At 42.6% G+C, this 14611-nt stretch overlaps 3 protein-coding genes and 1 non-coding gene across 5 annotated transcripts; 2 read left to right on the top strand and 2 right to left on the bottom strand.

Moving 5' to 3' along the window:
• Positions 1-96: 96 nt before the first annotated feature.
• Positions 97-3045, bottom strand: hbae5 (hemoglobin, alpha embryonic 5). 2 transcript variants are annotated; one of them, XM_037080848.1, is made up of 3 exons: positions 2036-2386; positions 657-864; positions 97-316 (listed from the first exon to the last, which is right to left on the bottom strand). In XM_037080848.1, exons 1-3 carry the CDS (start codon positions 2128-2130, stop codon positions 188-190), a joined length of 432 nt encoding a protein of 143 aa, XP_036936743.1. In that variant the 5' UTR covers positions 2131-2386; the 3' UTR covers positions 97-187. The 2 variants fall into 2 exon arrangements, with proteins under 2 accessions (XP_036936743.1, XP_036936742.1); XM_037080847.1 differs by lacking the exon at positions 97-316 and having other exon boundaries at positions 330-864; positions 2036-3045.
• trnai-uau lies at positions 963-1056 on the top strand. The gene is made up of 2 exons: positions 963-1000; positions 1021-1056. It is a non-coding gene; the product is annotated as a tRNA-Ile (tRNA).
• A 659-nt stretch (positions 3046-3704) lies between the features above and the next one.
• On the top strand, positions 3705-5253 carry LOC119009511 (hemoglobin subunit beta-1-like). Its single transcript, XM_037080846.1, has 3 exons — positions 3705-4596; positions 4707-4929; positions 5039-5253. The coding sequence occupies exons 1-3, from the start codon at positions 4280-4282 to the stop codon at positions 5165-5167; spliced, it is 669 nt and encodes a 222-aa protein (XP_036936741.1). The 5' UTR covers positions 3705-4279; the 3' UTR covers positions 5168-5253.
• A 3328-nt stretch (positions 5254-8581) lies between these two features.
• On the bottom strand, positions 8582-13075 carry zgc:163057 (uncharacterized protein LOC563335 homolog). Its single transcript, XM_037080295.1, has 3 exons — positions 12729-13075; positions 10135-10339; positions 8582-8859 (listed from the first exon to the last, which is right to left on the bottom strand). The coding sequence occupies exons 1-3, from the start codon at positions 12818-12820 to the stop codon at positions 8731-8733; spliced, it is 426 nt and encodes a 141-aa protein (XP_036936190.1). The 5' UTR covers positions 12821-13075; the 3' UTR covers positions 8582-8730.
• Between the last annotated feature and the right edge of the window lie 1536 nt (positions 13076-14611).

The raw sequence follows: 14611 nt of genomic DNA, 5'->3' as shown, positions 1-14611 counted from the left end.
TCCCCTCCCCCCTCCTCCCGTGACACGACACTGGTGCTTGTGCATGTGTGAGGAAGTGATGCGAGGAGAGGTCAAAGACACAACAGGGTCACAGGGTCAGGCTCTGGACTGCACGCAGTTTATTCTGTCATTTTTCAACACGGTGATACAATGGCGGCAGACCTGGCGACCACGCTGCGAGCGGAGCCTAGCGGTATTTCTCAGACAGAGCCAGGGACAGGGCGACCAGGAACTTATCCAAGGCGACGTGGGCCTCCGGGGTGAATTCTTTGGCGAACTTGGTGGCGATGACCACGAGGATGCATTGGGACAGGATCTGCGGATGACGGGACATAATTGGGTCACGAATAAATAAATATGGTTTATTTCCTGTGACTTGAATTAAAAAAAAACAAATTCACTGGTTTATCATTCAAATCTGAAATGCCAGTGTGGTGCAGTGCAGGCTCTGAGGCCAGCATCACAAAACCGGTGAGTCGATTTTGGACAAAAGCTGCGACTAGTGCGGCGTGAATGCGTCATTTGTGCGTTAACCGTGCGTAAAGGCACGCACAAGTCATATCGGTGAGCTCCAGATCCTTGGCACATATCATACATGAACTGTATGGCCATATCATAATGTAGCTGTAGCAGGTGACAACGCCCCCCGGTCTCACCTTGAAGTTGGCGGGGTCCACCCTCAGCTGGAAGGCGTGCTGCTCGCTGAGATTCAGCAGGCCGTTGGTCAGGTCGTCGATCTTGGACACAGCCAGGGCGACTCCACCCATCACCTTCTTTCCGTGCGCCTGGACGGGGGCAGAGCCGGGGCTCAGGTCCGGCCAGTGGGAGAAGTAGGTCTTGGTTTGGGGATAGACGCTGAGCATCCTGTGGAGGGTGGAGACCAGTGACACGTGGTTTACGACAATCTGTCTACCAGAGCGACTTTTCAGCTTTCATCTGCACCGACTGGTGAAGCAAGGAGGGCTCCAGTGGCGCAATCGGTCAGCGCGCGGTACTTATAAGACAGTAACCTGCGGAGTGATGCCGAGGTTGTGAGTTCGAGCCTCACCTGGAGCAGGGCTTCTCCTTTGGTCATCTTTGTTGGGAATGACGATGCTTTAAAAATTCGACTCTATAACCCTATCTAACCATATGTATATGTTCAACATGTCTGCATCAATTAAAAAAACCTTCTGATCAGGTGCTTTGCAAAGTCAGTAGATGTAACCCCCCTCCTTTTTTAAAATAAAAAAGATATACGAATATTCTCTAATTCCAGATTTTTAAATGTGAATAGTTTCTTGATTCTTGAAGAATTCATCTTGGACTTTGGGAAACAGTGATCTTTTTTAAAAATCAATTTTAAAGACAAACAAACAAACAAACAAACAAACAAACAAACAAACAAACAAAAAAAACACGAATCACTTCATCGAGATAATAAGTGATACATTAAATATAATTTCTTATTTAGATTTAGAAACGATCCGTTAATCTTATCTTAAACTTTTAGACAGGTTTATCTCTCGGGGTGTTACGTAGTTTTGGAGAAGAAATTCAGACTTTTTTAATATATATAATTTTAATATTAATGAGGTAATAATACAAACTCACAAATATCTATTTTTTTCCATGTCTAAATAAACAGGCTGTTCTCAGTGGAAATTAAGGTCCCTAGAAGTCTGTCTGAAACCAGAAAGTTGGCAGGGTCCGCCACATAGAAACAAAGTAAAACGTTTTGTTGTTGTTGTTGTTGAATCTACTCATTAAAACGAAGATTATTTATTTATTTAGTTTGTTTTGGCATGAAAAAATAATCAAGTCAATGCAGATATTTTCTTCTTCTGATTCAAATTTCGTGTCCAACACTACACAGTGCTCCTTTACAGTCAGATTGGTTGCATTCCATTTGTTGCACTAGAAACTAAACATATAAATAACACCGATGCGAGAAAATCACGTGATGTCAGCGTCATCTATCCACAATTAAACGAACAGCTGAACGGCTGTAACCTAAGTGAATAAATGAAGTAAAAGCACGCCATGATCCGCTCACCTGCTGAGAGCATCAGCCCCGATAGCATCAGCAGACTTGGAGATTTTGGCCCACAGGCCCTTGACGACGTCCTTGTCTTTGGCAGTCAAACTCATGTTGGTTTCTCACTTCGCACCTGGATCGGATGGTTGATCTTAGGCCGGAGCTCCGCTTAAATTCAGTTGGCTGGAGAGTCACACCCACGGCCAGGGGGAGGCCAAGCCAACTGGGCTGACGCAGGTCAGGTGGCCTGATGCCAGCCTGAGGGGCGCTATCAGCTGCTGCCATCGGGGGCTTCGGTTGGCACGAATCGGCTCCTGTGATGCGGAAGAGTCCTCACCACACATGTGGTCTGATGGTCTGTTGGTATAGACGTTTGGGGAGGTGATGGAGGGCATCTCAGGTCACAGGCTGGAGGGGTAATGTCAGTTAAACTGAGCTGAGAAGCAGATTATAATAATTGTGGACAAAGACATAACCAAGACTTTATTTCAAGAAATCTTGGCTTGGAGCAGCCACTTTTATTAAGTTCCTTCTAAAAATTTAGTTCAATAGATTCAATATTTGTGTCTGAAGTGAACATTTCTACCTCTGAAGTGTAAAATTCTCCTTATTCAAGCACAGGCTTAGTTAAAAAGTAGGTTTTAATCCACGTGTGATTTTAGATTAAATCAACACAAATAAGACAGAAAGTACTTTTATTTGTGAGGTTTTTAAAAATGATTGAATTCACACAACATTCTCAAAACATGCAAAGCACATTCTGCTTCATCATCAAAAAGACAAAAACATTTATTTATTTCCACATGTTCATCCCACAAACAAGAGACCTTCACTCCATGAAAAATCTCCCACAAAATAAAAACCCAATTAAGTCTGCAATCTGAGCAGCTCCGCAGCCGTGAAAGCCCTCCAAGATTTATCAGTGATTTGTTTTCTTTAATTCGGCATTTCTTGGCTCCGGCCATTAATTTAATTCCCTATCAAGTGGGGGAAATAACGCTCAGCAGCTTTATCGTGGGCCTCAAGTATTTTCTTAATCAAAACACATGTGGGTTTTGGCAGTGGGTGACTGGGTGGGGAGGGGGTGCCGCTGCAGATAACACCGGTGTGGCACTGCAGATAACACACACACACACACACACTGGCACCGAACACTGTCACAGTGCATGGCAGAGTCACTGATGTTCGACGTTTGGTGTCAGAGCACACACAGTTATTATAATTTATTTGAAACTATGATTTTTGTCACACCTGTGTACACTGTTTATCAAACACAGTGCTGATAAAAGTTATTTTTAATTGGTTAATTAATTAATTGATTGATTAATGAATTATATTGTTGTGGTGGGTGTTTATTAAAATATGTTTGCATATTGTCCAAACACAGGTTTTCTGTTGCTTAAAGGTGCACTACGTAGAGAAATACTTTCACTGGCTGACCCTGACCCTATGTCTAAAGAAACTGAGCTTAAAGGACAACACAAGTTCGCAATGCTTTACTTTGTGTATATGTGGCGGACCCTGCCACTTTTCTAGCTTCAAACAGTGGCTGACCTTATTTCCCTCTGAGAGCAGCTTGTTTATTCACTTATGGAAGAGATACATATTTCAGAGTTTTCATTATTACCTCATTAATATTGCTGATATTAAAATTCTGAGCTCGAATTTCTTCTCCAAAACCACATAGCGCTCCTTTAAATAGTGCTTGATTTACAAAATGAATTTCTTTTGTTCACCATAATCAAAATGGTTGTAGAAAGTTCACACCTAGACTCAATCAACAGCTAACTGATGTCTAAACAAACCAATTCAACAAACCGACTTTAAAGTATAACTCAGTTTCATACTGTTTCACTAGGCGTTTAACAAAAAATATTTGGCAGACCCTGCCACTCTCTCCTGGGGACCTTATTCTCTGTCTGAGAACAGCTTGTTCATTCAGTTCTGGAAACATTAAACATGTCTGTGTCTGTATTATTGCCTCACATATCACCTCAAAATATTTAAAGCGTTTGAATTTCTTGTCCAAAAACTGCATAATGCCCCTTTTAAGGAGCTGCTGCTTTAAATGCAATAACTGATGTTTTTTTTTAATTTTTCGTGTAAAGTATTTTTGATTCAATGGCACCGAGAAAATGGCTTAAAGGGAGAGTTCAAACTTTGCACAGCTGCACGAGAACCCAAGTGTTTGACAGTCAATCAAATGTCCCCATATAAACGCGCAGATCGCCTAATTAACCGCTTTTTCAAGTCAAATCTGTCATGTCACTAAAAACAACATCAAAAATATTCCAGAAAACTTCTGACGCAGGTGTGTCGTTTATCTCACGCGCGCCTTATCTCCAGCCTATCACAGCCGACCTCTCCTTCAGGGCGGGGGCAGCCGTGGCGCGGTTAAATAGACCCCCCTGGGCTTCGAGTGGAATCCATATTCACCTTATATATTTTTTTTCGTCTCGCCAAGCGAAAAAACAAACAAGAGTCACCATGGTCGAGTGGACCGAGCAGGAGCGCACCACCATCGCCAACATCTTCGCCAACCTGAACTATGAGGACGTCGGCCCCAAGGCTCTGTGCAGGTAGGACACCCTCCCCACAGACACGGCAGATAGAAAGTCGTCAAAGTTGGGATTCGGCTCTTTGAGCATCCACCACGATCTGATCCCTTCTCCCCATCTTCTTCTTCCAGGTGTCTGATCGTCTACCCCTGGACCCAGAGGTACTTCGGCGCCTTCGGCAACCTCTACAACGCCGAGGCCATCCTGAGCAACCCGAACATCGCGGCCCACGGCATCACGGTGCTGCACGGACTGGACCGGGCCGTGAAGAACATGGACAACATCAAGGCCACCTACGCCGAGCTGAGCGTGCTGCACTCCGAGAAGCTGCACGTCGACCCCGACAACTTCAAAGTAAAAAAAAAAACGAAACCCCCCGCGAGATTTCCAACTGCAAATGTGAAATACGTTCATGCAAAGACATTAAATGCTATCATAATTATGTTTTTTTTTTCTTCCTTAGCTGCTCTCTGACTGCCTGACCATCGTCATCGCTGCCAAGTTGGGCAAAGACTTCACCGCTGACACCCAGGCCACCTTCCAGAAGTTCCTGGCCGTGGTGGTGTCTGCTCTGGGAAGGCAGTACCACTAAAGCACCCGGACACACGAAGGAGCTCGCACCTCTGTTTTAAGTGTCTCCTCCATAAGAAAATAAAAATAAAGGGCCACTGAAGCAAAGCTCGTTTGTTGTGGACGTTTTCTTTCTTTTACGCGTGCGTAATTACGCACAGCCACCTGGTAGCGATTGAAAAAAGACAGACCCTCATGAGAAATTGCCATCATAAAAATGTGCCATTATTCATGTGAAGACGTGAAATGAGTGAATGTTACCCTGTGATAAAGTGATGGTTGACCTACAACTATCATAAATCTGTAGCAATGTAGATTTCCTTCAGACCTCCTGAGTTGCTGTTGTTGTTGGATCATCAGGTCTGACATAAGAGTTCAGATGCAGAGACATTTTTTGAAATGGTATTCAACCAGAGGTGGACTCAGGATGTTTGTGGGGTAGGGGCAACACTTTTTTTTTTTTTTTTTCAAAGCTGTAGTTTTGGGGTGGGGCCCACCCTAGAGGGCTCTTTATCACGTTTTATCTACCATTCTCACATCTGAGAGGGGAACCAGTGTCTTCGATATGATTCGGGCAATGAAATGTGGAGATCAGTGTGGTCAGAGGGGATAATAAGGCAGGAGAAGAATTGCACCGCAGAGTCGAGTGTCCAAAAATATAAGAATAATGTTGACCGAGTGAACAGTAGCAATGTTACAGTATGTCCCTGGTTAAGAGAGGCAGCTGTTCTCATGTTATCAACATTTCTTGATGAAATGCAAAATTTAGAAAAGCAGTTGGGATGCAGCGCCCCCAAAATGTAAAACACACCTGGATTCATTGAAACATTCTCCTGCAATACTATGACTTTATGTGAGGAGTTAGCAGTTCATCAGTTAAGAAGTGATGATTCTCAGTTGCTTGATGTGCAACCAAAACAGCTGGATTTAAGTTAAAGTTCACTTGTGTTATATTACACCGTATTTCATTGTGATATGTAGATGTTTGTATCTGACAGCTAGTTTGATAAAGCTGTTTATTATAGAGAGTGCATCTGTTTTCAGAGAGCGAATACATGGGTCTGTAATGAAGTTCCATCTAGGTGGAATCCGATTCATTTGGTCGTGTTTCCATAAGTGAATAAAAAAGCTGTGCTCAGAGGAAAATAAGGTCCCCACAACACTGTTTGCAGCTAGAAAGGTGGCAGGGTCCGCCACATATAAAAAAAGCAGAACAGTGAAATTGTGTTGTCCTTTAACGTCAGCATGTCTATTCACTCGTGAAAACTAGAATTCATTTATAACTTCTACACCCCTGTAATAAAATCTCACAGTCAGTCCATTGGCTGATATAATAAATTCTGACTTCACTTTTTCAAATCCTTGGAGAAAAAGGTCTAAATGGTTTTATTTATTCTTTTGTTACAGATGAATCTTGTGTTTTAGCTGCTTATTGCCCTTGTTTTGTTTCTGTGGGTTTTTCACTCTCAGTGACATGAGTCCTGAGGTCTTCCTTTCTCCGCGTGACGCTTGAACTCATCACGCACTTGCATTATCTCAGGCTGCAGCTCAAACCTGATAAGAGCTTAGACACCCAACGCTGCCTCGGTCTGAAGAGTGAAGCCCAAAGTGACATGAGGACACCCGACAGCGGGGACGTGACCTTATTTACATCCAACAAGCCGAGTGTGATCGGCTCCAAGAGGAGTGCTGTCTGCCACGCCAAATGTTAGTAGTTGCTGAAATTATTCTATATAAATCATTTAAATGATAATTTATATGAGAACCATAGATTTACCTTCACAGTTCTTACAACAAAACAGCTTCAACACAGGCCAGATGCATGTCTAATCATTTTTTTGTAACAGTTTGTCTCTGAAAGAGTCAGAAATAGTAATAATAATAATAGTAGAAACAGGAATATAAAAAAAGAGCTTAAAGACAAGAAACACTGGCACACTTAGTCTCTACAGCTGATTGGATGAATGACCTCAGATGTGACCTCTTGGCCTCCACCCACCCAGACTCAGCCTGAGCTCTTTTTTTTTTCCACCTCAGACAAGCCGGGCTGTGAGGCCACGGTGCAGCTGTTCATTGGATCCAGCAGGGGGCGTCATGTGACAAGGCATCAGCAAACAGTGTCTGACTCTGTGTGACTGTTTGCTCTGCCTGTCAATTCATTTCTATGAGTTCCTTGAGAGACATCAGCTGTCCCGTCACCACAGGCGGCTCCAGATTAAATGTGACCTCTCTCAGCACCTGTAACCTGTAGCTCTGTATTCAGTTTCGTTTCATCTCACTTCAGAAACACAGACAGCTCCTCATTAGACATTTCCATTTTTATTTTAGCACCGCAGACAGCTCCCACATTTGATGTCGCATGAGTTCAGCGTCACAGGCAGCTCAGAGTGACTCGGGGGTATGGGGTGCTGATATGGGTGCATCCATGCAGGTGCACGTATTTGAGCACCGGGGACAGCTCTGATCTCGCTCACACTTTCACTGCCAGAGTGGGATCACTCTTTGTCACAACTTCGTTTTCAGGACCAGAGAAACACTTTGACTATATTTGCGAGACTGTGTTTATAGATGTCGCAACAGCGCCACCGTTTGGTAAAATGATGTAACAGTCAGAGACAGGAGGGGGCTTCTTCTTCATCCTTGTCTGGCCGTAGCACAACTCATCAGTGCATTGAGTGCATTAATGTCACCTAGTGGACTGGAGTATGGAGCCCCCTGATGGGCACCAATTTTTCTTCAGGACTACTTTTTCCCTCCGTCATGGATCAAGATGGACTGGGACAAAACATACAGAGGTTCATGGTTCCCAGAGGATGTATCCTTGTGACTGCAGTGACGTCTCTGAAGCCGATTGACTTCATGTGCGCTGCCTCAGATCGTCACTTTACTTCACAATAATGACCTGCTGGCTTGTGTCAGACTGGTTCAGGATCAGCTTTTACATGTTAAATAAAAAAAAAGAAAACAACAGCAACAACAAAATATTTTTCATCACATTACAGGAGCAGGAGCGGTTGGTGATGAACAGGTGGGTGCTGATATACCCGTATATATAGATACCCGGGTTCAAGTTATAATCTGAGCTTTGTGGATGTCTCTAAATAAACTAACCCTGAACCTGGCTAACATTTGGTGTGTTCTGAGAGAGGAAGATGATTCTTATTTGTTTTTTTCATGATAAGTAGAGGATTAACATGAAACTCCAGTGAGCTAGAAATACCTCAATCCGCTTTTAAGAGCAGTTAAATGAATCTGAGCTGTAGTTTGTTGCGTTCAACAGGCTTCGGCTCAGCAGCTTCGACACCTGAAACTCAAATGTCGACTACAATCAATCCGCTGACTCGTGGCGAGCTGTCAGAATGGTCAGCAGGACGCCATTTTGTCAATGAATGCAATAAGAACAAATATAAAACACATAAATCACAACAACGGGAGGGGCGTTTATTGCACATCTTTTATTATTACAAAACATTGCATTGTAACATTCACACATATATAAATACTTCACATCATTTTGCATTATAAATAGTTTGTATACTCCCTAAATAAAAAACAAACAAACAAAAAAACAACGTGGCCGGGGTCTCATCTGTATTTCTCGGCGAGCACGGCTGCGAAGGCCGACAGGTACTTGTCGATGGCCGCGTGCACGACCGGCGTGAAGTCGTCGCCCATGTGAGCGGCCAGAGCGACGAGCATACAGTGGGAGAAGAGCTGCGGAGAGAGAGCAGGAAGGTTACTGATGAAGGGCTGTTCTCATCACAGTACAAATGTCAAGGGTTAACAAACGTGTTCAGATGTCAGGAAAAAGTTTTAAAAGCTTTTATGTGCACACACTGTTGTCGCTCTGTCAGCACTGTCTGTGCCCCTCGTTTGAGATATCTGAGATTGGCCTACTGTCAAATAAGGACCCAGACTTCTTTTTTGTTATTGGGGAGCAGGTCCTCTGTTTACAGGAAAACTGAACGCTTCCTGGCGCCTTCAAGTGGCAGCTCCATGCTTCGACAGTGACCCTGTCACTTCTCTGGATTTGTCCTGGATTTTCAGCCTTTTACACTCCGTGTGTGTGTCCGAACCCAGAAGTAAACAAGGTTTCAGATGGCTGTGTACCGAAAATGTTAGGACCCAATTTCGAGGTTCATTTACTGAAAACAAATGATGTCAGTGAAAATGTGTTTATCATCAAAGTTGATTTTATTATTTCGTATGGTTTTATTGATAGGACAGCTTCAGAAATGACAGGAGACAGGATGAGGGGGGGCGACACACAGCAAAGGGCCCCAGATCCGTACTCGAACCCGGGGCTGCTGCAGCGAGGACAAAGCCTCTGCACATGGCACTCCTGCTCCACCAACACAGCTGATGGCTGCTTTGTCATTACAGTTGATCGTAAGCCAAATCACTTCATTTTGCTGATGAAGTCCGTCACTTGGGATCGTTTGCACGCTTTTGAACTGTGCGTCTATGCACAATCTCACCAGATGGTGGTGCTGTTGCAGTATTTATAACATGTAGCAGATTTGATTTTGACTTCCAATTCTGACACTCACCCTCATTTATTGCCAGAATGTTACTTTGATAATTTAGTCACGTTTACTTTTATTTGACTTATGCTGAAGATTTACTCGTTCTGCGACTTTGGAAGGAAGTACCTGAGGAGACCAGGCTCAAAGAATCAGTAACTTCTCTTAAAACACTTCTCACAACCCACTTTTATAGACTTTGTTGTTGAATTTTCCAATTCATTCCCGACTGATTTCCATTTTCTGTCCTGCCTGACAATAGATATGTTCCGCAGTGGATGGTGTCTTCTACTTGTTAAGTTCTCAAATGTGTATAAAACATAACAGTGTTATGGATCATGAGATGTTGGTTCTGAAGCTTCAAACCGTACTGTGATCAAAACCTCCAGAACATTCTGGCTGTGATTAACTTAACGTCATTATGAGTGTGAATGATCAGCGGGGTTGATGCTGCAGTTAAAGGCACCTTGAAGTTGGTGGGGTCTATCCGGAGCTGGTAGGCGTGCAAGGTCTGCAGGGGAGCCAGGCTGATGGCCAGCTGGTCGATGTCCTGGGCTCCCTCCGCTATGGCCAGAACGATCTTCTCCCCGTGAGAGAGCAGGTGAGCGGAGCGAGGGCTGATGTCCAGGTGGGAGAAGTACGTCTTGGTGCCTGGGAAGGTGGCAAACATCCTGTGGAAACGACGGGAGAGGTGATAGCGAGGCGAACGAATCAGGGTTGCAACTGAAATTAACACTGGTGTAGCATAAATCTGAGGTACACTTTTATATACTGTACTTTGTACTCAGATTACAATTATTCACAACCTTCTTGTCAAGTGGAAAACATGTCATGGAGATTTGGATTGTTTGTGATGAACTGAAGAGTGAAGTGTTCCTGGATGAACCCAGTTTTTCTGAACTCATGAGTAGTTCTCTTATGAAGAGATACGTGGTTCACAACAAACAAATGATGATCTGAATTTATATATTCAAGTATATAAAGTAATTAAAGGGGCTCTGGGGAACTTCTTTGATTGTGCTGGAAGCTTGCTGATAGTTTCAGTTTCTACCTCTGAGCTACTTTAGCTCATGCTGCTCTCTGTTAGCATCCACTGGCTTCTACAGGCAACTAAGAGAGAAATCAGGCTGCAATCACTCACACATGGAAATTTGAAAGAGTGATTCATACTGATAAATCGCCACACATTCTTAATGTCAACAAAGGTGAAATGCAAATTAGTCATAATTGCAGCAGTTATATAAATCCAGAGAAAGAGAGTTTGTTTATTTAGTTTGTTTAGACATAAAAAAAAACAGCCAATGAAGATCTTGATTTTAGTCCTCTGATTAAGACTTCTTCCCCAAAACTGCGTAGTGCACCTTTAAATTAAGCATTCAAATACTTGCTCCACACTGACATTAAGACTCGTTTTTATTTGAAATACAAAAACATGAGTGATGATCAGAGAAAGTGAGGCATGGACATTTTGACCACTCCTGCTGTCATCATCATCACCATCATCATCATCATCATCATCATCATCATCATCATCATCATCATCATCATCATCAGCGTGAACTCATTTGAACGTGTCACTGATCTTGGATCACTGCCAGCATCCGAAACACTATCTGAAGTTTGATGATTTGGCAAATTCTGAGCCACGCTCCAGCATTACACTCATTTGACACGCATCACCACTTTCTCGTACAGGATTTGAACTCTAATTGCAAAATCTGGAGTTACTTTTGCTTTGTATGCTGCAAAAAGCTATGTGCTCACCATGATTTGAAATGTTACATTTGGGAAAAACAACATTAATTCTTGTTTTGAAAGTTATTCTTTAGTTTCTATCTTTGAATCAATGGTATATTCTCACATTTTCAAGTAACTGTGTAATCAACTCCACCAGCATCAAGTCTTATTTTACTTAAAACTGTGAATGTTTTTTTTGTTCCCTGGCCTTCATTTTCTGTAGTGTGCTGAAATTAAGAAATACAACACGTACAAAAGTATTGTTGATGCTCATTCTATTTAACTTCAATCAATGTGTTGTCGGATGTCTGAGCTCAAGTAATGTGTTAAAAAAAACAAAAAACATTTGTCTACTATTTATGTCTGAGAGGTTCGCTGGTATTAAAGGATAAGTTCACCAAAAAATGAACATGCAATCAATATCTACTAGGCTGAAAATTGCTTCTTTGGAATTAATTTGGGATCTCCTGCAATTTGGGTGTTACCCCGGACGAGCTGAATGGATTCAACTGAAGATTTTTATTGGTAGTTTGTCTCCATATTTAAAACAAGCCCCCATCTGTTTCAGTTGTTTATGAGAACACTGCAGCAATGTTTTGCTGTAAAGCTCTAGGAATGTTTTGTGGGTTGGGATTCAGTTTTGGGTGAACTCATCCTTTAGGCGATTTTCTCCTTAAACACGTTTTTATTTCTTGTAGTCAATTTGTTGCAGTGTAGACATCAAGTCTGAGGTAATAACTGCCAGTACATTATTGATAAAGGTTAAAAAGCATCAATCTTTTAGTCACACAGTTTGATTAAGTCATTAGTGAAGGGTCACTAGGGCCTGTCTTCATATGTCATGTTTATTGGCTTGATTTTTGAAACTGGACAGCTGAGATTAAGATCTCGTCAGAGGCCTTAAAGGTGCACTACGTAGTTTGGGGGAAGAGGGAAAAAGATCCTCAGTGACTGATGAACAAACTAAATAAACAAACTCTCTTTGTTTTCATGAGCGAATAAACAAGCCGACCTTAAAGGACAACACAACTTCATTCTGTTTTACTTTGTTTACACGTGGTGGACCCTGCCACCATTTTTAACTTCAAACAGTGTTCTGGGGACTATATTTTCCACTGAGAACAGCTGTTGATTCACTTATGGAAAAGATAACTATTTCTGAGTTTATATTTTTACCTTACTAATATTGTAAGTATTAAAATTTTGAGTTTGTATTTATTCTTCAAAACCACAGAATGCCCCTTGAACATGCATAAACACACACTAGACTTCCTGCTTTACAGCCTGTCAAGTTTTTATTCTGGAAACGTCTCATGGACCTACCTAGTAAGCGCATCGGACCCGATATCTTCTGCCACAGGAATCAGTTTCGTCCATACTTCTGCAATGAGATCTTTCTCCCTCTTGGAGAGCATTGCAGCTGCAGAGTGAAACCACTTTCACAGCCGAGGTCGTAGTCGGATTCACAGCAGGCACCGTCAATGTGTGAACACGTGCATTAAAAGGTGTCAGTCAACCATTTTGAATGAACACATCAACGCAGAGACGGATGGAGAGTGAACGAGTTGAAGCAATGATTCAGTCCCTGCGTGGAGGAAACGTGCTGAGAAGTGGTGGTGTTGTTTCCCTCCTCTGTTATCGGTCTGCAGCCAGGACAGGGTGGGGGCTCCACACTGCTGCGCTATCTGCTGCTGAACGTGCGTCACGCTGGTATTTCTACCACATCATCCACGAGGCTGCTGACCTCAAAGTGCTGCTGGACCTTTGGGTGTCACTTCTTGTTGTTTATGTGGATTTTTCTTTTAAGCAGGTTTATGTGCTGGATGGTTGCTGAAAACTGTTTTACGTTTAAATAAATTCATTATTATCATTATTTCCTTGAGCTGCAGGCCTTAGAACTGTCTTTGCAGTTTTTTTTTAAGGAACAGTTAACCCAAAGGTGGAAATTCAGACATAAACCTTCATTGCTGACTGAAAGCTGGGTGTCCACCAAGCATTTCTGAAGCTTTGCAGCAAAACAGCGCTGCAGTGTCTCCCTAAACAACTAAAGTAGATGGGGTCTTATTTTAAAAAATTAAAAAGCAGGTGAAACAAAAACATAAAAATATTCTTTACAGCTTGTCTTGTACAATATAAGTCTCAGGAAGCCCTGAGATACCAAATTGATTTGAAAAGATGCTATTTACACCACTTTTAGCTGCTAAGCTAGTAGCATTAGCATACGGACACAGTCTAAACCTGGTGCGAGAGCTCAATCACACGTTAAGAGTGTAAATAATGTCTTTTTGAAATAATTTGTGATCTCAGTGCTTCTGGAGACTTGAATTACACCGGACGAGCTGTACAGATCCATTCTATGTTGTGTTTTGGTTGTTTTTTTTTCAACGTTTTATAATAAGTCCCCATCTACTTATGTTGTTTAGGAAAATACTGCTGCTTTGCTGCAAAGCTCCACAAATGTTTTGAGGACTTTGAAACTTTCTGCAACTTTCCAATCGGCACAGGGATCAGTCAATCATGACCGAATTTTCACTTTTGGCTGAGAGGTTCCTTTAAAAATATCTTTTCTTTCCACTATGACAAGGAGGACAAATGATTAAATGTGAGTCAGAGGCTTCATGGCTAGCAGATATGTTTCTTATGTGTGTTGGAGGCCTTTTTTCAGATAACCTCTCTATCTGAGGCTCCACAAGCTGCTGGTCAGGGGACAACTGGCGTGAGGCCAGCCTGCATCAGATAGGCCGCTGACGTGAGGACCGCAGAGCTGCGCCACACTGAGGACTCTACACAGCGTGGGTCTTTTGTACTAACAGCATCGCACAGAGGTGCTCCTGTGACCACATTAAGTCGATCCGCTCCGGTTATAACGGAGCTTTTGCATTCAGGTAGATGACTATAAATCAGATTATGTTGGATTAAACAGAAGTTTTCAATGAGTAGGTTGCCTCACTAAGAGAGAGTCAGAGCTCCAGGTGGCAGAGAGTGGGAAGTCCATGCCATCGGCCAGGTGACGTTAATCACATCACCTCCAGAAGGCATTAAAGTCATTAGAGTGTCTTTTTATAACCTCCCTCCACACTTATATGTCATAATGTTTACATCCATTACAGGGATATACAGGTTGATCTCTTGAAAAGCATCGCCAGAGCTTTCAGCTGATACCCAGTGGAGCTGAAGGTTGACTCAGCATAAAGAGGCTGTATCAT

This window comes from Acanthopagrus latus, chromosome 20 (assembly GCF_904848185.1).
Source record: "Acanthopagrus latus isolate v.2019 chromosome 20, fAcaLat1.1, whole genome shotgun sequence".
Lineage (NCBI taxonomy): Eukaryota > Metazoa > Chordata > Actinopteri > Spariformes > Sparidae > Acanthopagrus > Acanthopagrus latus.
Note: the sequence above shows the minus strand (reverse complement) of the source record. Positions and strands in the feature narration are given on the sequence as shown.

Bases quoted from the DNA above. Each gene is read 5' to 3' on its own strand.
- hbae5 (XM_037080847.1), bottom strand. From the start codon at position 2,130: ATGAGTTTGACTGCCAAAGACAAGGACGTCGTCAAGGGCCTGTGGGCC. The intron at 865-2,035 runs GTGAGCGGATCA...CACCCTCCACAG, and splicing joins GGGGCTGATGCTCTCAGCAG to GATGCTCAGCGTCTATCCCC.
- LOC119009511 (XM_037080846.1), top strand. From the start codon at position 4,280: ATGTCACTAAAAACAACATCAAAAATATTCCAGAAAACTTCTGACGCA. The intron at 4,597-4,706 runs GTAGGACACCCT...TTCTTCTTCCAG, and splicing joins GGCCCCAAGGCTCTGTGCAG to GTGTCTGATCGTCTACCCCT. The intron at 4,930-5,038 runs GTAAAAAAAAAA...TTTCTTCCTTAG, and splicing joins TCGACCCCGACAACTTCAAA to CTGCTCTCTGACTGCCTGAC.
- zgc:163057 (XM_037080295.1), bottom strand. From the start codon at position 12,820: ATGCTCTCCAAGAGGGAGAAAGATCTCATTGCAGAAGTATGGACGAAA. The intron at 10,340-12,728 runs GTAGGTCCATGA...TCGTTTCCACAG, and splicing joins GGGTCCGATGCGCTTACTAG to GATGTTTGCCACCTTCCCAG. The intron at 8,860-10,134 runs GTGCCTTTAACT...CTCTCTCCGCAG, and splicing joins TAGACCCCACCAACTTCAAG to CTCTTCTCCCACTGTATGCT.